Source organism: Pan paniscus, chromosome 13 (genome assembly GCF_029289425.2).
Source record: "Pan paniscus chromosome 13, NHGRI_mPanPan1-v2.0_pri, whole genome shotgun sequence".
NCBI classification, from domain to species: domain Eukaryota; kingdom Metazoa; phylum Chordata; class Mammalia; order Primates; family Hominidae; genus Pan; species Pan paniscus.
Genome location: NC_073262.2, coordinates 61,289,312 through 61,315,616, shown reverse-complemented (window position 1 = coordinate 61,315,616; position 26,305 = coordinate 61,289,312). Strand labels below are relative to the sequence as shown.

Genomic DNA, 26,305 nt, shown 5'->3' with positions numbered 1-26,305 from the left:
ATGAGCTATTCTAAATAGATGAATTCCTGGTAACAAATAGTTTTCCTTTTATATATTGAAACTGTTATCAATCGTTTCTCAGAAAATCTGTCTAAAGCCTGTTATGTAAATCTCTGTTGTAATTAACAGAGTGCAAGGAGTGTGATTTACTCTTTCTTTGATGACTCACAATCATTACAAATACACATTTTTGTCCTCTTTAAATGGGACACTGAGGGTCAAGATTTCCTGACATCCACAGTGCCATGAGGGCCAGACAGCCCCGAGGATGGGCTCCTGCCAGAGCTGGGCAATTAGGCTTGCTTGGCTTCAACTCCAACCTTGATGAAAATTCAGTAGAAATTTACCCTCGAAAAACTGCTATCAATTTGTAGGCTGGCTGGATGGCATCAATGCCTGCCAGGATTTGCTTCAGTATAACCTAAGCCCAGACTTCTGTTTCCAGCCATGATAGAGTAACTCGTACTGGATTTCGCCCTCCCACCATAAACAATTATAAAAGTGAATTTAGCTAAATGTAGGAGAAAACTGTTTTTAGACCCTCGAAAACAGGCAACACAAGAATATAATCCTTGAGACGAGGGAAACATCAACGAGTCCCATGTTTACTTGGCTTTCTGCCTGGGGGCACTTTCTGGACCAAGACACAGGAAGCTGAGGCCAAGTAGTATGTGAGGGATTTAGTGAGCTGAGGCAGGGAGCGAGTGGAATTTGTGGGTGCCAAAGTGGTTAGAATGTGCAAGGCAGAGTACTGGAGACAAGGGAGCTAAGCAGAGGTGATTCTCCGGGTTTGCGTGTGGACTATCCGAAGTCCTTAGTTGCACCCTGAGCTGTAGGGCACATGCACAGGTCTGGTGGAGAGTGGCTGCTGCACGGCTCAATGCTGAACAGGTACCAGGTGATGTGGACTCCCAGCCTAGTCAGAGTGCAGACCTCACTGAACACCTTGGGAATTTAGTCAAGACTCCACAAAGGCCAAGTTTTAGGGGTAAGGATCATGTTCTAAGGCTTAAAAGAAATATGAACTAGACCTAACAATGAACAAAACCAATCCTGATGGGATTGAAAGGATCTGCCAGTAATTTAGTTCTCTGCCACAACAAAACTCAGCACCCTAACAGGAGACAACTTAATCCAGATTCCCTATAATGTATCATCTACAACCGTCAGTATATAATTTAAAATGACTAAACATGAGAAGAAACAGAAACATATGACTTATAAATATGTAAAAAAGGCAACCAATAGAAACAGACCCAGACTCACACCAGATGTTGAACTTATCAGAGGAAATATTTTAAATGGTTATGATAAATGTGTTCAAAGACTTAAAGAAAAAGATGTATATAAGGAGTGAAGAGATGGAGAATCTCATAGGAACATGGAATATATAAAAGGAACCAAATTCAAGGATTGGAAATAAAAACAAATTTGCAAGGGCTTCACAATAGATTGTAGTCTATAGGACAAAGAACACTAAATTTGAAGGCATTAATAAAAATTTCTGATTACAAGAATACAGGGAAAAAAGATTTAAAAAATGAAGACAGATTCAGTAATCTGCAAAATAATAAAGTGATCCTGTGTGTTTAATTCAAGTCCTAGAAGGAGAAAAGAGAGTTTGGGGCAGAAAAAAAAACTTAAAGAATTAATGGCTGAAAATTTCCCAATTTTGACAAAAACATCAACCTACATTCCAAGAATCTCAGTGAACCCTAAGCAGGTTAAATGCAGAGAAAATTATACTTAGGCTCACCAGAATAAAACAGCTGAAAGCTAGAGAAAAATCTGAAACGCAGCCAAAGAAAAGACACATTACATAATGAGAAGAATGCACATGATGTCTGCCTTATCAACAGAAACAACGGAGATCTGAAGACAATGAATGACATCTTTTAAAATACAGAAAGAAAAAAATGCACACCTGTAAATCCTGAATTATATATCTAGCAAAAAAAATCCTTTAAAAAAACAAGTGAAATATTTTCAGATAAACTAAAGCTGAGAGAATTTGTTACAAGCAGAAATGCAAGACAAGAAAGGCTAAAGGAAGTTCTTTAGGCCAAAGGGAAATGAGTTGAGATGGAAACGTGAATACACAGGAAGTCTTTTACGTTACTCCTTTCAGAAGCATCATTGATGTTATTAATAAATATGGTTTCCAAGTAGACAACTATAAAAAAACTCACAGATTTCCTTTTATACAGTAAAGATCAATAACTTCCTCAGTCTTGAGAATTTTTCAGGCCAACTGTAATGTAGCATTAATAATAAAGGCTTACAAGTGAATAAAACTATTACTTCAAATTGCTATTTTCAAAACTAAAAGTTAACAGTTGTCATGAGCTTTTAATTTTGGTTTAAATATTCAAGCTTCAAAGTCACCTGAATTCCAGTTTTAGCTAGAATAAATGCACCTACCAAATAATCACTTATTCACCTTACGAAATGCATTATCAGTAAAGTTTCACATAATCAAAGCTAGCCATCAGTTTTATGCATTAGACTATGAAATTATCACACTATGAATAGCTGAGGTATATTATCATACATGAAGTCCTTGTTTATAGAGAATCAACTCATATTAGAGGTCAAAACTGAAGTCTTCAGGGACACATATTAAACTCAAAGTTCTCATCACACTTCACTGCCTTTCTAGGTAGCTATTATTTTCTCTTCAGGTCCAGCCAAGGGATGGTCTAAATTACCTACAATTCAAAACTCTTTTGGGAATTTCTGCATCTATTTGGGTGCCTTAGGCCTTTGTCATTTTGAGGATTTGAAAAAACAAAATCAGTAAGAGTATCTCTGACAAGCTGTAGGTGTTATTAGACAAGTTATTTTTGAAACTCCTTAAAAATGACAAAAAGGTGGCGAACCAGGAGTAGCAGAACCAAATGCATTTATATAGCTTAAAGAATTTCAGGAATAGAAGTGAATAAGTGAAGCGGTTTTAGTGAAGCAGTGGATTTCCCACTCAACTTTAAGGTATCTTTAGTCATTTTGTTTTAATGACCAAAACCTCACTCATCATTTTAATTCACATTCATTAAAACAAGTTGGTAGGCTGCTAAAAATGAATTGATAATTATAACAATTTTCCAGTGAAGCAACTATTTGTGGGCGAAGAGTGAATGAAATCTTGCATACACGCCTTAAAATAACACTAAAGCTGCTTAAAATTTAGCAACAATTTCACTCTTTCAGAAATGAAAATTCTTTTAGTTTCAAAATATCTTTATTTCCTGAATATTTTAAATGGCTTTAAGGACAAGGTCAGTTTTTCAAAATCAATCAAGTATTAAATGACTCATATTATCTTAATAAAAAATGCTGTCTACAGGGCCAAATAAAATCAGAAGGAGGAAACGTCTATGATTTGCCAAACACTTTTTGCTTATTAGATAGAATTTCTTATAAAGACTGTCTTCTCCTAAATGTCAGAAATTGTTTTCAAAGGACCTGGTTAATAACAGCGTTATATATTGTTGACCACTATGATTGAAAACATATAACACGGGTCTTTCTCTAGTTTGTAATAACCAAATCCATTTTTTGAAGCTGTTATCGAAGAAGTCGGTCAGGATAAGGGCAAAGGGTAAACTGATCTTTCAAAGCCTTGTTTAATTCTAAGAGGCTATTCCAGGTCGTTGTCTTGATGAAATATTTCAGTGATGAATGCAGCAGATATTCCCATGGATCTGTGCCTTCTCTAACTTATTATGAAAGGATGGAAAGAAGGAATCTATCTTTAAAATGAAATTAACCTCAATGACCTATATAGCTGGAATACAACTCGAAGTATTAATATATATGGAATTAATGATAGTATAATGATAGTATAATAGACTTAGCAACTTAAAAAAGTCAAAATGGAGGAACTGGCTGACTCCTGCAATACTGTAGCCTTCTAGAGACTCCTAACTGGTACTCGCCTGGGGTCCTTCTGAATGCTGTCTATTGATGGGGATCTTGTGGTGCCATCATCAGCCGGCACTGCATGCTGAAGCCTGTTATAATTGCACTCTTGCACTCGGTATTGTATAGGCCTGTAGGGCTCCGCGTAGGTAGCTGTTGTGTTCAGAGCATAATTATTTCTTTGGTATGTAAGGGTACTTCGTTGGCTGGATGTCCTTTGTAGATTTCCAATACCTACTAGAAAGTCAACATTTTGAAAAAGATTAGTATGTTCTCCATGAGATCACACTTTAATTAAAGGTAAAACATTTTTAATTTTAAGGACTATATTTTTTGGCAATTATATAAATCGCTTACTTTTAGATTTTAAAATTCTACCTTATTAGTGCTAAAAAGGATACTTAAGTTTTTAATGTACATAAATATTTTGTTAATTTTTTAGCAAGAAACAGCAAAAGTGAAACTACAAATCTGCTTATATAGTATGTTCATTGAGGTTCAGTAACAAAACTGAGAGAAATACAAGAATCTTAGAGATAAATGATAAAATAGCAAAATTTATTAATTTCATTCTAGTGGTAAGAACAAGATATTTATTCAAATTTGTAAGTAATTAAAACCATCAAAATTTTAACACTTTGTGTACCCAGGTTACTTATTTTATTCTACAGTAGTCCATCCTTATCTTTTGGTTTTGCTTTCCATGGTTTCAGTTACCCGTGGTCAATTGTCCAAAAATATCAAATGGAAAATTCCAGAAATAAGTAATTCATAAGTTTTAAATTGCACACCATTCTGAGTAACATGAGGAAATCTGTGCCATTCAGCTGTGATCCCACTGGGACGTGAATAATCCCTTTGTCCAGTGTACCCATGCTATAGATGCTACTAGTCTGTTAGTCACTTAGCAGCTGTCTTGACTATTAGATTTACTGTCTCAGTACTGCAGTGCTTGTGTTTAAACAACCCTTATTTTACTTAATTGCTCTATTTCATTCTTTGTTATTGTTGTTAATCTCTTACTGTGCCTGATTTATAAATTAAACTTTATCACATGAATGAATGTATAGGAAAACACATAGTATATACAGGGTTCAGTACCATCTGCCATTTCAGGCATCCACTGATGGTTTTGGAACGTATTCCCCATGGATATAGACAGACTATTATACATTTTATTTCTAGACCTGTGGATTGTAATAACACTGGAAAATCTACTTCACAAGAGGGAAAGAAGACTGATATATCAAATGATTCTACAGCTACTCCCCTAAATTACTGTATGATGCTATTACAAAGATACTCTACACTGTATTTAAAATGACTTTACTAATTATTTCAGTGGGTATCCCTCCAGTAACTGTGTACATATCTTCCTGCAATTAAAAAGATTTTAAACAATATCTATTTCTTAGTCTTATTAAAGGAATTCCTCAATTTACAGACATGAGGAAAAGTGAAATATTTCTTTATTAACGTCTATTAGAAATGGTACATTTTATTAGAAGATAAATCCCTCAGTGGATCAAACTGTCAGTTTCCTGCAAAGAACAAATTCAGATACAGTCTTCCCCACTCTGGTGTTCTAGAGTTGTACCTTTGAGGGGTTATTATTGCTACCTAGGGTTCATTTGTAAGCATGTTAATAAATTTGTGATACTTACTAAAAAAAAAAAAGTAGTCTTGAGACTCCATGAGCTAGCCGTGCAGCACAACCTGGCAGCTCACACCACCATGGGCTACAGCATCTGCTGTATGAGCCTTGATGGTATGGCATAAACATGAGGACTGGCGGTACAAGGGTGTGATGCTCCAGCTCCCTGCTTTTATAAATGTCGCTATTGAATCCTGTACCAGTTTGAGTCCATTGCAAGGGGTATCTATTTCACATTCTACATTTAACTATTCAGAGAACATCCAACATTAAAAAAGGAGTAATGCCAAATACACTTGGGCTTCATGCTTGCTAAATCAAAGATGGCCAAGTAACTCATGTATGGATTTTCTCCAAAAACTTGTTTGGCAAAAGAATTACAAAGAAATATTCCAACAAGGCTTTCCTTTTGATACTGAATATGCATCTAACCCGAGGAGAGTCAGATTTACAGTTTTACAAACTTATTCCTGAATTAACAGTATAATCACTATGTTCATTGATTAGAATGTACTAAGGTAAAAATATATCACCTATAAATAGGTACTAAATGAACCTGTTTTATTGCTTATTGATCTGCTGTCACAGCTGCTTATCTGACAACCAAATGGGCAACATGATTTCCTTCAAACAGGGAACCCAATCTCAATAAAACACTTCTACTGTGGGGCCTATGAAATCAGGAAACCAGTAAACAGAGTTGATGCCCACCTGAACCTGTGCGATACAACGCCGTCTGCGATCCTTGGAGCTCCACAGTTCCATGGTTTGGGCTGCGGTACACTGGGCTGTAATAGGTCCTCCCCTCATATATAGGAGTAATGTGCAAGTCGGGGGACACGGCAGAACGAAGGTCTTGGCCAAGCTGACTATGCTGACTAGCATAGGAACTCCGTAAGCCTAGAGGCACAAAAATTACATCGTTAAGAACTGAGACAATCACAGTGAGGTTAAAAACATAAACCCTAATTAAATTCCTAACCCCTGTAATCCCAGCACTTTGGGAGACAGAGGTGGGAGAGTGGCTTGAGCCCAGGAATTTGAGACCAGTCTGGGAACAGAGTGAGACCCCATCTCTACAAAAAATAATTAAAAAAAAATTAGTTGGGTGTGGTGGTGTATGTCTGTGATCCCAGCTACTCAGGAGTCTGAAACTGGAAGATTGCTTGAACCCAGAATGTCGAGGCTGCAGTGAGCCATGATCACACCACTGCACTCCAGCCTGGGTGACCAGGTGAGGCCCTGTCTCAAAATAAATAAATACATATATACATACATAGATATATACTAAGAAAATCCTAACCAATAGGACCAAGTGTTAAGTCTAAACACTAAAACTAGTAAGTTTTACCAAAGAGAAATGCCACACGTGAAAAGGACTGCATATATATATTTTAAATACAACTTTCTCTGCCGGGCGCGGTGGCTCACGCCTGTAATCCCAGCACTTTGGGAAGCCGAGGAGGGTGGATCACGAGGTCAGGAGATCGAGATCAACCTGGCTAACACGGTGAAACCCCGTCTCTACTAAAAATACAAAAAAAAAAATTAGCTGGGCGTGGTGGCGGGAGCCTGTAGTCCCAGCTACTCGGGAGGCTGAGGCAGGAGAATGGCGTGAACCCGGAAGGCGGAGCTTGCAGTGAGCCAAGATTGCGCCACTGCACTCCAACCTGGGCAACAGAGCGAGACTCTGTCTCAAAAACAAACAAACAAACAAACAAAAACACTTTCTCTTGGCAGCAGGATGAAAGTAGGTTTTCTAAGAAAAATAACAAAAAATTAAATGATTTGATACACTGAGATTCATCCTCCAGTAAGCTATTTTATGATGCTGATCAAACAGAGAATGACTTATTATTATATCATTTTCACTTTAAAAGCTTTATATGAGCAGTGGTTCATGCTGCTCTCTTCCTATCCTGCGGACCTGCCAGTCTCATTCAGTGGACAATCAGCTTCTCTCTGGGCACAAAGCCCACCATCTCGCACCTCTTTGAATCCCAACATCTAAGAGAACGCCTATATAATGTACTTGGTAAAGGCTGATGTTTAAAAGCTGTTTTGAAATGTCAATTAACTCACATATAATTTTTACAGAAAAACACTGGAAGTTTTGTGCTATAAGTTTTGTAATATTATCAGTAAACTAACATTATTATGAAATACTATTTATCATTGTTTTTCCTTTCTTTTAAAAAAATCAAACCCAAAAACTGTTTTTATAAGAACTCACATACCAGATTCTTGTTTACCTTCTTTCTAGTATAAAGAAAAAGTACAAAGTTAGTAGTACATGAACATTAAATCATTTTAAATATTTTGATTCAAACTGCTAATAACTAATGTTTACACATGGGACTCATGATAAAAAGGTATACTTCAAACCCAAACATTTCAATTTCTTAAAAAGACTGAATATTTTCTATATTATGATGCTCAGAAGTTTGTGACTTCCATTATTGGTAAGTAAAATCTGTCACTTGTAAAAATATCAATTAAGGGTATATCCCAAATATAAGAGAAAGCACAAACATATCTGAAGCCAGTCAGCATATATTTGCTTTTAAAAAAATGGCAAATCATTAACAAAGTAAGTAATTATAAAAAGGTAAGATTGGCTAGGCACGGTGGCGCATGCCTGTAATTCCAGCACTTTGGGAGGCTGAGGCACGTAGATCACGAGGTCAGGAGTTCAAGACAAGCCTGGCCAAGGTGGTGAAACCCCGACTCTACTAAAAATACAAAAATTAGCTGGGCATGGTGGAAGGCACCTGTAATCCCAGCTGAGGCTGGGCAGAGAATTGCTTGAACCTGGGAGGCTGAGGCACAGAACTGCTTCAATCTGGGGGCTGGAGGTTGCAGTGAGCCGAGATCGCGCCACTGCACGCCAGCCTGGGCAACAGAGTGAGAGTCTGTCTCAAAAAAAAAAAAAAAAAAAAAGATTGCTCCCATCCTGTTAGTTCAGTTAATCAAATCACAACTAAAAGCAAATGGACCTGAATAAGAGTGCTAATTACATGTTGGTTAGTGAGGAGAGGCAAGAAAGTTAACACATGCATAAAGCTTCTAAAGTGAATGATTATTACCTACCCTGGACAGCAATGTGACATGGAAAGAAACTAAACAAATCAATGTGGGTTTTAGCTACTGGCTCCCCTCTTGCTATAATGAAGACCACAGGTTTATACAATCTTATAACTGGGAGATTATCCAGCCAAACCTCATTTCAAAACTGAGGAAACAGAGTCCAAAAGGAAATGTGATTCGCCCCCATTAGAGAGCTACTTCCTTGCCGAGCTGACAGGAAAGCACAGGTCAGTGTTCTGTCATTATACACCCAATACTGGACACAGTTATCCCTCATGGAGCAACGGCACATGGTGAGGAAAAGTCTGAACTCCACAGAGCCCTCCACAAACACCAGGTTAAAGAGGAAGGTAAGCACACCAAGAAGGGGGCCATGGAAACCAACTTTAAAGATGACACTGTGATTGCTATTGCAAAATTCCCTTTTGAGGATTTCAGCTTTTTAGGCACTGGCCAATTTCTCATTATTATTATCATTTTTAGCAGAGTCTAAGCTCTATTTCTTTATGGAGCCCATGAATACCTTAGACAAAAGTGCACAGTTTTTGTTAACAGTGACATAAAGCAGACAGGTGAATGTACCTAGTCCTTGATAATCTTATCATTATGAGGTGCTATTGTAACACCCAACAGAGCCACAGACACTCACGACTCAGTGCAAGACACTGAGGATCATTTACACTTGGACAGAGCCAAGCCGAAGACTGGATGCTTCTGACATCGGTTGAGTCCTCATGTTCCCACTACTGCACAGGGATGTGAAATAAGACAAAGCATTCTGCATCACGATTACAATGTTATATTCTCATTCTACAAGTATCTGGCTGGATTCGTCACTGGAATCCATGCAATCTGAAAGGTTTTGTAAGCACAGACTATGATTTCATGAGAAAGGTAACAAAATGAGCTTTTTGCATTTAGAAATATAAAAAATAACCAGCAGATGTTCACTCGTTATAGGATCATTAGTAAATTGGAATTACTATTATGTGATAGGCTATAATGGGAAATAAAAGACTTAGAACTTTAGTGGGATGTAGCACTTTCTTGATATTAAGAATCCTTCTGAATGACATAATAAATAGTAGTAAACTATTTTTGTTTACCTGCTCGTGTGTTTAAAAACACAAGTACACAGTCCTATAGATTAGCATTTAAAAAAATTACAGTAAATAGCCTCTGTAGATTAAGTAAAATGAATATGTGTAGACAGCTCACTATAATTTACTATTATTGAAACTGGAATTCAAATAATTATGTTCTATAATTGGTATTAGAAATGATTTTTTCAGGGCTGGGTGTGGTGGCTCACACCCGTAATCCCAGCACTTTGGGAGGCTGAGGCGGGCAGATCACGAGGTCAAGAGATCGAGAACATCCTGGCCAACATGGTGAAAACCCGTCTCTACTAAAAATACAAAAATTAGCCGTGCATGGTGGCAGGCGCCTGTAGTCTCAGCTACTCGGGAGGCTGAGGCAGAAGAATCGCTTGAACCCGGGAGGCGGAAGTTGCAGTGAGCCGAGAGCGTGCCACTGTACTCCAGCCTGGTGACAGAGCGAAACTCTGTCTCAAAAAAAATAAAAAAATAAAAATAAATAAAAATAAATAAAAAATAATTTTTTCAGAAGCATTTCCACTGATTAATTTTTAATAACATTACTTCCCCTTCCAAATAATGGAAAACACTGATACACCACTGCATTATTTATCCAACCAATACTTTCTATTTGCAATTCCACAAACATATTAGTTTAGCTATTATTACAGTGATTCCATGTGATTAAAAATATTTATATTTATGGCATTAGAAATAAACATAAATTTATCTTTCAAAGATCAATTCTTTATCTCCTCAAAAGTTTTCTTTACATGCCATGATTATTCTGAAATGAACATTTTAGAGTATATATATATATTTCTGTAGTTTGTATCATTTAAATTATGATCACCAAATACCCAAGTCCCTGAATGTAGTACAAAACATTGCTTATCAATTAGCAGGCTATTAGTCCTTTGAAATCAAGAACACTTTGCTTCTTGAGAACACTGCAGTATTTCTAGAAAAAAATCACTGAGAGGCTAGGCCTAAAAAATAGACATTATATATATATTTCCCCCCAAGACACAAACTCTAATTTTACCTGCGTTGTCAGAGAAACAGACTGTTTAAACCAGAGGAAATGAGTCCTCTTAGGGTTAAATATGGAGACAATAATTTATGTGCTGGCTTCCTTCCTCCAGTCTCCTCTCTACTCTCTTACAAGCAGAGATTTCTGCATAGCTGTTCTATACACACGGGGGAATATGGAAGTCCTCAGAACTATTTATTTTCTAAGATTTCCTTGGGAGGTAGAATTTCATAAATGATTCCTACATCATTTTGCTGCATACTTTTCAGAGGCATTTCAGAAAATATCTAAGTCAAGCACACTTCTTGGATAGATGAATGAAAAAGAGGTGGTTTCTCCACTAAGAATTTCTTTGAGCTCAAAAATCAAGTTCAATATAAATTCTCCAGGCAAAATTATTCAATCACAAAAATCTCAAAAAGGCTTAAATTTTCTTAGAAGACATAAAAAAGATACTAATTTTACTATGTAAGAATGTTAAACAGTTTTGTAAATTAAAACCAAAATGAAATAAAAAGAAGTGACAAAATGGAAAAAATACTTGAGAAGCATATTACGAGGTGCTAGCTTATCTCTAGTAAAAAAAAGCTTTCACGAATTATAAAAATAGACAAAAGACTTGAACTTGTAGTTTCACAAAATGAAATAAAGTCGTTGATAAACAGATTAAATCTTCAACCTCAGTCATAACTCAATAAAAGCCCTTAAAAACAATGAGGTACAGCTTTTTACCTATCAGATTGGCAAAGATGAAAAACTTGGAATATGCAGCACTAGTGCAGTGTAGACAAGGTATAGACAAACAGGCACTCAAACTACTGGCAGAAATATAAATCCGTGTGTAACCTTCTTAGAAGGCAATTCTAAGTAATATCTCTCAAAGTAAAAATACACACATATTTTGATGCAGCAATTCTACTGGATCCCAGTTACCCTAGTACTTATGTGAAATATGCAGGGAGAACAATGTATATACTACATCATCTCTAACAGCTAAACATAACAAACAACCTAACTGTCCATTAGTAGGAAAATGACAAATAAATTATGATATATCTATAAAAAATGGGTCCCATGCATCTATTAAGAATGAGGTAGAGCTCTTAAGACATAGTTAGTGAAAAGAACAAAGTATAGAAGATCTATATGATAGAATTCCATCAGTAGAAAACACAATGTGTGTGCAGATTTGCATGGATTGCATATATTTGTAAATGCAAAGAAACATTCTGAAAGCCACATCAACTGTGATGGGACTGGGTGAGGGTAAAAGGCTTTCACTTATTTCAATATTTTCCCATATAGTTTTAATTTTTACCATTCTGTATATGTTACTTTTAAAATATAATTTAAAACACTAAAGTTAAATTGCATTTTATTTAAAATAACCAAATCTTTACACCATGTAGGAAACCCTCCACGAAAAACCCTGAAGTTGGAACAGCTGTATTAGGGACCCGGTGTCTTTCTGCTTTAATAGGAGTGGCATGTAAAAGTGATTTATAAGCGCTTTGTGCATTTACCGTTAAAATGCCAAAATCAAGTAGGGGATAAAATTCATAGTCTAGTCTATACTACCAAAGCATTTCTAAAGAAAAAATTTAAACATTTAAACAGATATTCTGATACCACCTTTTAACATAACTTTAGGGTATGTTTAGGGGTAGGCCTGGCTGGTAAAAAATATTTCATTAAAAAAAATTAATCAACTGCTTAGAATTGCAACTAATACTTATGAAATGCAAAAAAAGCACATTTTAAACCCTAATATTTAGTGGGAAAATATTACAAAAGAGTTATATCCATTGCAAAAGGATTCTATTGATATAAATGTATATAATTTCATGTATTAAGAATTACAGAACCTGAAAGACAAGTTAACCTTAAGTTTATAGTTTAAAATCTGAGATTAAAAACACGAATGAGCCTTTTCCACCTTTTCATTCTTTGTTTCAACTTAAGTTACATAGAAGATTTCCTCACTGGGTTTTATGTAGCACTGTCACCTTGTACGCACCTGTCAGGCTGTCTGGCCTGGGTGGAACCATCCTCTCATAAATGTCATACTGCTGCTGTCCGAATTGCTCCATGTCATGAACAGTCCTTTGCAGTGAAGGTCCCAGATGCTGTGGTACGGCGGTCATCCCTGAGCGTTTGGGGGACGACGACCCCACCTGGCCTTGGGATGGGGAAGCTACTCGAGTCTGTGCATCCGTCAGGGTCAGTGGGGACCCCACTCTGGCGGTGGTTTGGTATTGAGGGGTTGGTCCGTTGGGATTGGAGGTCTGCCGGGAGGTGACTGACCCAATCCGCCGTATAGCTGTTGGGGAGGCGGGTCTCTGTGAGTACGGAGAGGCTGCCCGCGCAGCAGGTAATGTGGTGGAGGAATATGCACTGGGGTTCAGAGGTCGGGGGTCGGTCACTGACGGAGAGCCAAATCCACTACCCAGAGAAGTTCTCAGCGACCCCCTTGAAGGAGACACGCCTGTGCTGATAACATAAGAAGGAGACTGTGCTCTAGATGGAACTGAACTAACTCTTCTCATGGCCCGATTGGCTACTGATGGCTGATGAAAGGGGGGAAAAAAGAGAATGGGTTTATCCAGGGTTTTGTGTTCATTGCCATTACAAAAGAAATACACATAGCTCACTACAGAATGTGAATCCACTATTTTAGGCATCTAAGATTCTTTTCCTTTTTATGCTTTGAGCCAGACATTAATTTTTCCTCACGGTGCTTTAGTTGTTTTACTTTTTTTTTTTTTTTGGTGGTTTAAACCAAATGCTAAAATTAACCTGTAAAAAGAGATCTGAAGACATTTAATACTCCTTTTTTATCTTTACATTTTTAACTATTGCCTATGCATTTTTCACAGCACATAAAATGTTTTATTCTAAGTGTTACATGTAATTCATGAGCGTGAAGGGGCACCAGAACAATGTACTTACTTCATTCCCTATGAAGCAAAGTTTGGCCAAGGCATTGCATTTATGTAAAACAAAAATTTGAATATAATTTGAATATATCAGTCTAAATGTAGCTAGTGGAATATTTATCATTGTTTTTCTTTATGGGTTGGTCCCATTAACAAAAGGAACATGTTCTTTCATTGTGGAATAAATGAACATTTGGATCAAGTGTGGGTCTGGCGCTCTCCACTGTGAATTTACTTCGGGGAACAGCTTGGCTACACAGGTGCTCTAGGCAAATTTGTTGATTCCTTTAGATCAAGCATAGCTTCTCACTTTAGCCATTTCTTTTTACCTCTTCTGATCTATGAGTTCTTAGCTTTAATTGGTGGATTTAAAGAGATGCAAAAAAAAGGCACCCCCAAATCTATTCCAGCAGGAGGAATGGTCAAAGCCTCTTTTGGGTTCTTGGCCTAGACAGCTGGAAAAGACCAGGATGGAAAGTGAACATTTCTGCCATTGCTGATCATACTCTGAATCTGTTGATTCCTGCAATTACAGCAGGTGCTGGACACTGTTTTTCATGCTGTGCAACAATAAAAAGGAATGGTTAGGCTGGAGAAGGGGCCCAAGGGAAACATGTATGGGAAAAAGGAGAGCCAACTGAGAAATAAAGACATTAGGGCTCCAGGTTAGAAGACTAGGACCAGGCTGCTCTGTTACCTCCTTAGTGGCTGCTAGAGTCTAGTTGTCATCAACCCACATCCACTTTTAGGTGGGGAGGTAAGGAAAGAAGCAGGGATCAGATGAGGGCTTTGTATACCCTTAGAGGTCATATGAGGATGTCTGCTCTGCCTCCAGGTGTCGCATGAAATTGGGCTGGCTGAAACACTTGCAGTGAGAACTCACTGTGTGTTCAAGTTCAACAATTTTAGGAAGGCAATAGCAGGGGAGAAGACATGGGGAGGAAAGAGGATGGTAAACAACAAGGCAAAAAAGATGGGGTTTAAAAATTAGTAGACAGCTGGAAAGTTAACAAGCATGATTGGGGCTGGGTGTGGTGGCTGACACCTATAATCCCTACACATTGGGAGACTGAGGAGGGAGGATTGCTTGAGGCCAGGAGCTTGACACCAGCCAGGGCAACATAGTGAGGCCCAGCCTCTACAAAAAACAAACAAACAAAAAAATTAGCTGGGCATGGTGGCATGTGCCTGCAGTCTTAGCTACTCCAGGAGGCTGAGTCAGGAAGATCGCTTGAGCCCAGGGGATTGAGACTATAGTGAGCTATGATTTTGCCATATTGTACTCCAGCCTGGGTGACAGAGTGAGACCTTGTCTCTATTAATTAAGAACAACAACAAAAAAAGCATGATTGGGTGGTAATAGTGGTAACAAAATGCAAAGAAAATCCCACATGACTTGCAACTACCAAAATGAAGTGATAAGTTGGTCCAGACAACTAGAAAATGTGTTGCCTAGACTACATGCAAATTAAGTCTCAGACACCCCCTTGCAAACAATTCTTTAGCTCTAGTGAGAAAATCAACTTACTCTTAAAGACAAAAGTGTTTACATGATCATTACTAAGGGCAATAAAATTTATATAGATATAAGGTAACTGCTGTTGAAAAGTGTGATTTCAGACCTGCTGACACAGAAATTCACCTAAGCGGATGAACTCCCATTAGCATTTAGTCCAGAGCTTCTCAAACTTTTCCACCAAAGCATTCCCAACAGCAAAAGAATAAATATATAATCTGAGGACTTGGGGTGCAGCCTGAAGTTGCTTGCCACATGCACAAGATTTCCCATTTTAGCTTGAAAAATTCATATGTTATATTTGTGTTTAATACAAACATGTTTTAAATGACTCTGAAATTTCTCCTGAATTGCTGAGAAAAGTGCCAAAGTTGTATTATGTTTCTCTGTGGGCGTTGGGAACTGTGACCCATTGCTGTGTACCTGTAGAGCTTCCTGTATTGCAGTAGAAGCAGCACAGTGTCCTCCTAACTTATTTGATTATCTTGCTACTTTTCAGCTCCAAAGAAAGCACTGGGGTTTTGGGGTCCTGGCACAGATAGTTATCCTCACTGATTACCACCATGCAGGACTCCTATTGCCTCTCTGAATCCTGGGACATGCTGGTGGACTGATGTGAATACAGTGGTAATGAGAAAGGAGCTGAAGAGTTTTTATAAATATACATGCAATATATATTTTTTGCTATCAAGTTAGAGAACCCTAACTTAACAGAATGGATATGTTTCTATACAATAACTTTCTTTAAGCAGGAATAGCTGTATTCTATCTAGTAAAAGAAAAGAAATGTAGTTTTAGAGAATAATTCCAGTGATGATGGTAATAACCTTTGGTTAGAATGGGCAAATCCCATTTTATGCAGGTGTGGGTATAGCACCCTGCCCTCTAGAGCTTTTTATAGCATATTTTAGCCCTAGTATTTTTAGGAACTCATAACCCCTCAGGGACCAAAACATTCCATTCAACTCTCTTACATTCCCCTTAGACTCTTCTCCTCATGCCAAACTTGTTGTTTCCAGAAGAATTACTCTACTGTATCCAGGAACTCATCAGAATTCATCAATGGGAGCTAACTCATAGAAACAAACATATTTAACATTGTATCTCAAATAGAATAAAATGATTTTACTATTTTATCCATTCTATAAAAATTGTACACATTTATTTCTAATAAGAAATACCTATAACAGATATTCAACTAGGAGTGTATTTCTTTTTTTTTCCTTTTTTTGTTTTTTGTTTTGAGACGGAGTCTCGCTCTGTCGCCCAGGCTGGAGTGCAGTGGTGCGATCTCGGCTCACCGCAAGCTCTGCCTCCTGGGCTCAAGTGATTCTCCTGCCTCAGCCTCCCGAGTTGCTGAGATTACAGGCGCCCGCCACCACGCCCGGCTAATTTTTGTATTTTTAGTAGAGACGGGGTTTCGCCATGTTGGGCAGGCTGGTCTTGAACTCCTGACCTCAGGTGATCCACCCGCCTCGGCCTCCCAAAATGCTGGGATTACAGGCATGAACCACTGTGCCCGGCCAGAAGGTATTTCTTTGCAGAGATCTTGATGTGTTTGGCTTACCTGAACCAGTGTTTGTCCTTCAGCTCTTGAATTCCTCACCACATGGTTGTTAGTTGATCCTATGAATGAATGCTGCTGTCTGTTGTCTGCCTTGCTCACGTTCTGGCTGTTGTGGAAACTCCCTGCTTCCTGGTATCCACTGTCGGAATAAGAATTCATTTGTGTTGAACTTCTTGAGTTACCCAATGATCCTGTAAGAATGAAACCAAGAAATATCTTTATTATACACACTTCTGACACTCGCTTTCAAGAATAAAATCTTAAAAGCAAATCCAGTACTTAAAAGATAACACAACAGACCCTCACTTTCATGGAGAGATGTCTGTTCTGGTGAATAGAGGGTTCCTTGTTCTGGCTCTGTCCTGATGAGATAGTTGTTGGGCTGGACAGCGTCAGAAACTCTAGGTTTGCCTACACCAGTATTTGGCACATCTGTAACAAGAAAAGTTTAATCAGCTAAATATAATAACATTACATAAAAACTTGCTAAAAAAGGTTCAGATGTTTGTCAACAGCATCTTAGAATCTATATGCTAATACAAGGCTATTATTTTCAGCTTACACAGCACATCTGACTCTTAACTATATGAATGTGTTCCATATACTTCATTAATATATTTTGCTGAATTTCATAAATGTTGTTTGTTGTGATTGTAAGTCTCAATATTAAATCAAAATCTGAAAACTGATCCTGTTCCCCTTGGAAAACTGACCTCTCAGACACCTTCCTCCAAGGGATTAAAAGACTGAGAATGGAGACCAAGTATTTCAAGAAGGGTCCTCCATCTTCCAAACAATTAAAAATGAAAACTTACACAACGTTCATATTATTGAGCTTGGTGATGAAGTCTCTGAAGGTAGAGCACATTTTATGTTATATTTCATGTCACTTACAGTCAAAGGAACTCTATACAAAGTTTTAGAATTGCAAGCAATGAAAATTTTCTTGTTCATCTGCTTATTTTATTCCTTTAGCCTTTTTTAAAGGAATATGGGCAAGTCTAACCTAATCATTGTTTCTTCCAGCCAAACTCATCTCTTCCATTATCTGCTTTAATTTAACAGTACCATTTGCCATCCTGAACTTGAAAAAAACAAACCCCATTCAAACTTCTGTTTTTTATGCCATAAACTTAGGTGGTGTAGATCATGCTGCCTTTTCCCAATTCGATTCCCGTATGTCCTTCTTTCTCTAATATCTTCAAAATGTATTTTCCCATTTTCTGATGGACTTCAATACAAGCCATTCCTTCCTTGCATTTAACCCTTATATTATTAACAAACTTTTTTTCAGAAATGCTACTTCACTCTCACTTCAAAGATAATTAAGTTCTTATCACATTCTGAGTTTAACATACAATCCTAAGGATTTAAATGTCTACCTCCTTTCCTCCCTCCCTGTCTCCCTCTGGGCCCTATTACATGCCAGGCCCTATGCAGTTATGAGAGAAGGTAAGGGAGGGGTGTGTGTGTGTGTGTGTGTGTGTCTGGGGGAATGGAGCTTAGGAAAATCTTCCTAAAGGAAGTAACATCTAAGTAGCATCCATTTACCACAGGAGGCCAGCTTTCTCTTTCTGTATAGCGCTTATCACCATTTCTCCCCACTAGAATATAAGCTCCACGAGGACAGACAGACTTTTATCTGGTTTGTTATATCCTCAGTGTCTAGGATGGTGCAGAGTACTCAGTAGGTGCTCAGTAAATATTTGTTGAACAAGCAAATTCCCAGTAACAACAGCAGCTTCCTTTTACTGAGTGCTGACTCATGCCTGGCATTGCACTGTGGCTTTACCTTACTGTGTTCAATGAAGTTTGGCTATGTAAAGCAAACTTCTTAGGGACTGCTGATTAAGCTGCTTTAGAAGGTGAATACAAGGTTTAAGGGAGAAGTGGGAAATCCCACTGCATTCTAAACCTTTAACTTGATGTCAGATTCAATTCAAGGTTTTGTTTCCTAGCCTCTGGAAAGATTAGCTGACATTCTTAGTATAGGTTTTTAATGACCTGTCTCCTGTTATATTATTTGACAGAATGCTTCTGTATGGTAGAATTCTGTGACAGTTCTGATTGCTTCAGTTTGGAATTTCAACAAAGATTAAAGATTGTATATGGTTTCCCTGGTACACGTTGAAACATGAGCTGTGTCACTGTCAGGCTGACAATACCAGAAAGTGTTCTGCTTCACTTGTACATCTTCTATCATGAGTTTTCCAGAGTTCTAAACATTCTTATACAGTAATTCTCAAAGGAGTTTTGCTAAGGACTAAGTAAAATACCAAGGAATTGGAATAGCTGGGAATAGCTGCACAGGTGCTGGCCTGAAATCAGAGCTATGCAGCAGTCAACCTTTGTTCCATCAGGGACGGAAACCCTGGGAAATCAAATACAAACTAGCAAGAAACTACAGATAAAAAGTACCACTGTGGTAGCCTCAAGGCTTCACATACATGGAAAAATTTTCTGTCTTGGAAAAGAAAAAGATGTTCAGATAGTTCTCAGCTTTAGTTAAATATAAGGTAAAATCTAGGACACCAATATATTAAAGCTTTTGGCTTAGAAACACTAGGTGGCATGTAGTGTCAGGGTCTCAACATTTTTCACCATGGAAACCAAAACCATTAGAATTTTATGTAAGCTGCCCACCCACTTTTTAAAAAAAGCTATTCAGAGCTTAAAAAAAAAAAAAACAGAAAAAGAGAAACATACCCTAAAAATTGTAGCTCAGAAATTGTGTCTTTTCACTCAATGAAACATATTCTCAGAAACCATGTAACAATCTTGCTCATTTAAACTCTTCCTTATGAGAAGCTATTTAAAATAAATAACCTTAGAGAAAGCACAAATCATGAGATATGTGATTCCATACTGGTTGCCCTAATAAAACTTCACGAAATTAGTATCTCAAACAATACAAAATTATTCCAAAAGTAATATAACAGCCATATTCCTTTTAAATATTATGACCTGTGTTTCATATATTTTTTAATGCAACGCCCTAGAAAACAGAATCTAGAAAAGGACACTGAGATGCTAACTAGAACACTAAAATACAAAATTCTCAGGTACCCAGGATCTAATTTGAAAATCTAAGTAACTGGGTTTAAAGGATAGGACTTAGGTTTTGTGACCTATCTTTAAGTAAATATAAAACTAAGAGTTAATAAAAGATTTATTTAATATGAACTTTAGTATAAAGCAATCAACTTCTATACTATAAATAAGGTCTTCAGTTATTTTTTCTTTTTTTTGAGACGGAGTCTCTACAGGCTGGAATGCAGTGGCATGATCTTGGCTCACTGCAATCTCTGCCTCCTGGGCTCAAGTGATTCTCGTGCCTCAGCCTCCTGAGTAGCTGGGATTACAGATGTGTTCCACCATGCCTGGCTAATTTCTGTAGTTTTAGTAAAGATGGGGTTTCACCATGTTGGCCAGGCTGGCCTCAAACTCCTGACCCTAAGTGATCTGCCCATCTTGGCCTCCCAAAGTGCTGGGATTACAGGCGTGAGCCATTGTGCTCGGCCATTCAGTTATTTTTCTGTTTCCTTAGTAGAGCCCAATGATAATGAAGAATAGCTGCAGAGATCAAAGTATCCTGAAATCTATTCTGATTTATGAAAAGAAATTTAAATGGTTTTCAAAATAGTTTTACTATTTTCTTTGAAAACTTGTGATCCACAAATTATCTATATACATGCATAAACCTATATATGCACAGACATCATATCTCAGGTAAACAGAAGACACATCTTCTAATTTTACTGGATAAAGTATTCCTCACTGTAGTATGGTAAGGTTCACATTTACCAATTATGTATTATTTAAACAATCTTACTTTAAGATGAATGAATTTTAAAAACCTCTGCTATGTGGAATGAAAGATCCTAGTCAAATTCACTAGAGAAGAGGTATATAGTGTGCAAATAACCATTTCATGATGAATGCTGTAACCTATCATTAAATAGTTGGAATATTAAAATTTAGCACAATTAGAATAAGAAATCAAGAGACATTTTTATAAGTAAAAATGGCAAACAGCATGTGAATGTTACTTCTTTAATCAGTGTACTGAAGAACATGCGTTGGTTTAAAAAAAAAAATTCACAAACATGTTTTCTGGGACACCAGAAATATACTATGGGGAACTTTCAAACATCAAATTAGCATCTTCGAAAATGTATGTCTAAAAATACAGAAATTGAACAAGCTTCAAGGTAGAATGAAATCTCCATTTGTGCCTAAGACTGCAAAATTATTGGAATCATGGACTTTCTTGTCTATTACATTTCATTTGAGTGCTCTAATATTTAAAACTATGTAATTAGAAAAAGTGTTACATTGCATCTATAAAAAATACTAGTGGGTAAGGGACAATAATGCTGTAGGGCTATGAAAATCTGGTATATTATCCACCTCATTAAGCTCATGGTAAAAGATGGAATACAAAGTGAGATATTTTATCTTTTTTATAATGTACATCCCCAAATATACAGTGTGTGCATGAAGATATGCTTAGTAAAAGAGTCTAAGGCCTCTTTAATGAACCTGAAATTATTAAAATGGTTCTGCTTTGTTAGTCTATGTCTTGCTGTACGAAACAGGGTCTGTAGTGTGTGTAAAATCACCATGGAAACAGGAACCCAGAGATCAGTAAGGAGATTTTTAGTATAGACAACCCTGTGACTAGTCTTTCATAGTCCAGCACACTGGAACCTCATGACAGGTTCTCCTTGTTTGAGTCTGTTCTGAGTTGCTATGGTGTTTAGGGGTTTGCCCTTACATAAAAGACAGTGTAGTGTGAGTTTTGGCAGGACTCTTGGGACAGCAATAGCACCCGAGGTTAAGGCAGATGATACTCTCCTTGACGGTTTCTTCCAACTCTCTGGCTTGTGAGCTGAGGTTAGGCTGTCATACCCAGAGGGGCAACATTTTGTGGAAAAAATGAGTAGAAACTGTTGTGTTACATGGACTCAACTTCCTCTCTGGTCATGGGGCTCTCCTTTCCTGTAGGACCACAGGCTTATGAAGGAGTCTACTTTCCACAGAGGTGCAGAAATTGTCCAGTGCCTCCTACGGCAAAAAAGCAAAGCCAAATTCTGGAAGAGAACATAGGTGGTGGCACCAAAAAGATTTCTCCTCTTTAGTACCTTCTGTGACATACAAGATTTATTTCTATAGCAGGTATGCTTATCATCAGAGGGAATGAGGTCACTGGGAAACGTTGTTTCAGGGTGACGGAAACATGAAGCACCAATAGTATTCCTTCCTCCACAGGAGAAAATACAAGTTGACAGATATTTTAAGAATATTACACATACTTGGAGTTTGTTGATTCAAATATAAGCTACTATATACATAGGATATCATTTAAAAGTTGGATTTCAATGGAAGTGAAGACATAAGGAAAGGCAGAAAGACCATGTTTCTTGAAACTATTTCTGGTCTGGTTCTTGAGGGTTTCTAGATTCTTGGGTCTTGTGCATATTTATATTATCTTATCAATATTAATCAGGCAATGGCTCTAAAAATTTTACCCGTCTAAAAAGTGTTGTATAAAAAGGCCTTGGAAAATGGAAACCATTAACGAAGTATCTTCTACTTCACTTTAAACTCTGCTTTAAGCATCAACTAGTCTGTCTTGAAATTCACTGTAAAGCTTGACTGCCTGGATTCGAATCTATAGTATAAGCAAATTTTGTGAATGCATAAACTGGTATCGTAGTGATTTCCACAATGACTAAACTAAAAGAGATCTCCTGGTCATATATAAATTCTGTCCAAGAATATAAAACCATTAAAAATAAATTTTACAAAAAATAAACTGAAGAGAAATTTCCACAAAGTCATATAAAAATGAGTGTTAAGTATTTTTAGTCTGGATACTAATTAAAATACAGATGTCACAGCTACCATAAAAATTTATACTTTATACCTATAAAAGGAAAACAAGAAAAAAACCAAGAAATTAAGAATTATAAATACAAAATGAAATGAACAAGACATAAATTGCCCAATACTGAGTTTAACAGGCTTCATAAATGGCTGAGGGGCTCTTGCTTCCTATCTAGGAAAGCTGAAAAAGGGATAAGTAAGGGATTCATTGTGATGTAAAAAGTCAGCTTATGGAAAATATAATTAAGTGCTCAAAAATCACTCTAAAATATTTTTCAAAGACACTTTTTATTCTCTTTGGGAAAAAAAATTACCAAATATAGAAATGGGAATATCTGTCAGTGGGAGATACAAAATAAGATTCCTTTTGTTAAAAACCAAAAAAACCTTCTTAAAAACACAAACCTATAAAGGATGATATTCACTATCAAAAAGAAAGAAACTATTCTTTTGAAATAAGATCTTCTATATTTTTCCACTAGTTAATTATTATTTTTTTTTGGTAAAATATACTAAGATAAAGCCACATGCAGACTAACTTTGTCATAAGAATGAAATGTGAAATTATAGAGGGTGGCTTTCAGATGTTTCCCAAAGCAACAGTTGTAAATTGAGGATCGAAGGCTCTGTGTTTTGAGGAGGTGGTAATAGAAAAAGAAGGGTTTTCAGACTTGACAATTTCTATTTTATTTTAGATAGTAGCACATTTCTTCACATATCACTAAAAGCATGAGAAAGTTTAAATATTTGGCATGTTTATATCAAACATAAAATATTAAAGGCTAAAACTGGATTCTTGATTTTCATATAATGTGCTTTTGGGGATCTGTTCATATATCATGCATAAGTGGCTTTGGAATATTTAGATGTTATGTTTGCTAGGGCAAAATCTAATATTCTTATTTGGTGGTGGCCCATGATAAACATATTGAGACATCTATCGTTCTAAACTTGAAAGGCTGATCTTCTGTATAATATAGGTAATTTGTTCGATAAAAATTCATTTAATAAAATCCCAAATATGTGGAAACTACAAATTAAGTAATATCCACTGGCTGGGAAACTCATGCATCCATTTCATAGTTGGTTTCTTCATATCATTTATGTCAGGGCTGACCTTCAGAATATGGTCAAAATTTTGCTGGCTTTACCATGTCACTCCAGCACACCATTTTTGCCTTGATATTTCAAAACTTTTGTTTAAAGCATTTGTATTTAATTTTTTTGTAATTGAAGTTTTAAACATATATAAAAGTTCTACTTTATGCATACTTTTTTCCATTATCTTTTTCCTTTGTTATAGAAGTTCAAAACAAATCTCTCACATCGGATCATTTCAACTCTAAATACTTCCATTTGTATCTCTATAAAATAAGGACTTCATAAAACCATAATTATTCCATAATGCCACATAGTGTGTTCAAATTCAAATTTTTCAGATGTCTTGGAAATGTGTTTCTTCAGTTGGCTTGTACTCGTCAAGCTGAAATAAGGTTTCCTGATTGCATTTGAGTACAACTGATTTAAGTCCCTCAATTTAGAAAGGGGCACCCATTCCTTCATTTTCATGTTTTTGATGAACTGAGGAAACTGCAGCAATACACTTTTAAGTTGTTCCACATCCTGAATTTATCTGATGGTTTTCTCATGTCATTTACTTATTCCTCTAAATACACTATTTCTTTAAGCAGAAGGTTATAGCTAAAAGCTTTCAGGTCAAGCCTTTGTGGGTAGCATACTTTATGAATGGTGCCATGTACATCACACCTTTCACATTACAACTTTCAGGGTTGCTAAGATCTATCAGGCAATGCAGGTAGTGGCAGCCTAATCCTCTGTCAAGTTTACCACCAATCTGTCTCCTAATGCGATGGTTCTCAGCCTTGGTTGTACAATGCAATCACCTGGGTTGAAAATTGGGTGGAATTTTAACACTATTGCTGTCCAAGTCCCACACTCAGAGATTCCAATTCAATCAGTCTAAGCTGTATTCTGAATAATGGAATTTTAAAAAACTCCCAGGGTGATTCTACTGTGCAGCTAGGGTTGGGAACTTAAGAGGTTTTAGCATCCATTGACAATCTTTGCTTGAATTATTTAATTAGGGCTTGCAAACTAGTGATTTTTCTAATTTTGTTATTCTTTCTACATTTATCAGCAGGAATTCTTTTGGAATATTTTATATAATAGCTAGGATTATTTACTTATCCTGAAATATGAACAGGACAGGCAAGATAAATTTTTAATTCTTCTCTTTAATGACTAGGTTTTAGAATAAAGCAGTGGTTCTCAAACTGTGCACACTGGAGTCACCTGGGGACTCGTTAAACCCCACTGACGCCTGGTTCCCAACTCAGACTTTCGAACTAAATTGTGTGGGGGTGATGCCTGGGCGTCAAGATTTCAGTAGCTCCGCAGGTGACTCTGAAGTATAGCAGTGTGTAGGAACCTCTGGAGTGAGATGTTGGCACCCACAATTATATCCAGTGGTGATTTTTTAAAAGTTTGTTTTTTGCTTGATTTGGTAGTGGTTGTTGCATTTTTCATGATAGAAAAATGTATCTGATCATTTTGAGCCAGCTATGAAGACAGAAGAAAGCCAAACTGACAGGAAACAGTATGATACTTTTACTATATTCTAAGGTCATGCTGATCTCCAATCTCCATGAGAACGAGTTAATTAGCATGATGGTTGGGGGTATGCTCAAGTTTCCATGGAGTGTTATGATTTAATGAATAGTTAATAATGATATTTAAAAATTATCTTACTTTGTTCAATCTGTTCCTGTTTTATGATATAGAGAAATTTGAAACAAATGTTTTTGTTAAAGCCTAGTAACATATTAAAATTTTAAATAATCATGAAGATTTACATTCCTGTACTCTGGTAACATAGTAAGTGTAGATAGGACTACCAGGTGCTATCAGTAGGAGCATAAATTGTTAAGCTTTCTGGTGGGCAAACTGACAATATTTGTCAAAATTAAAATGTATACACCCTTGTCCAGGAAGTTTCAGTTACAGAAATCCTATCAGAGACACTCATATATGTGCAGAAAGAATCTTCTCATTGTCTGTCAAAGTACAAAACTGGAAAAAACAAAATGTTCACTGATAAGAAACTGGTTATATAAATTTTCAAACGATGAATACTATTTAGCCATTAAAAAGAAATAGGGCTTTATATACTGACATAGAAACACATCCATTACTTTGTAATGTTAGGGGAAAAACTTAAAAGTCACAGAATAACGTAGAGTGTATCTTCATTTGTGTTAAACCAAAACAAACAACTCAAATGTGTGTGGATATTTAGACATACATACAAACACAGTTAACAGTCTGGGGTGTTTCATTATTCCAGATTTTTTCCTATATGTTATGTGAGTGTGTGTGTGCAGTTGTGTAGGTGTGTTGGTCATGGTATGGGAACATGTTGGAATGAAGGAAATTTCTACCTTTTACTCAGATTCTTCCAGACTGTTTTTTTTTTTTTTAAAGAAGCATATCTTATTTTCATCTTAAAACAGTAAGTTAAGAAGAGCTTTTATAGTGGCAATCAGGAAGCTATAGCACTGCAGTTGGTAAAAAGGCAGTCATGACTGTGT

The 26,305-nt window shown here is 36.7% G+C and overlaps 1 protein-coding gene across 1 annotated transcript in view; it reads right to left on the bottom strand.

The window, feature by feature from the left end:
* PKP4 (plakophilin 4) overlaps positions 1-26,305 on the bottom strand; it is a 227,178-nt gene that overhangs the window by 43,626 nt on the left and 157,247 nt on the right. The window contains exons 5-9 of the mRNA XM_034954312.2: positions 17,115-17,240; positions 16,809-16,999; positions 12,807-13,356; positions 6,284-6,472; positions 3,936-4,155 (exon numbers count right to left, since the gene is read on the bottom strand). Coding sequence (XP_034810203.2) covers positions 3,936-4,155; positions 6,284-6,472; positions 12,807-13,356; positions 16,809-16,999; positions 17,115-17,240 — 1,276 coding nt within the window. The remainder of the gene's footprint in view (positions 1-3,935; positions 4,156-6,283; positions 6,473-12,806; positions 13,357-16,808; positions 17,000-17,114; positions 17,241-26,305) is intronic.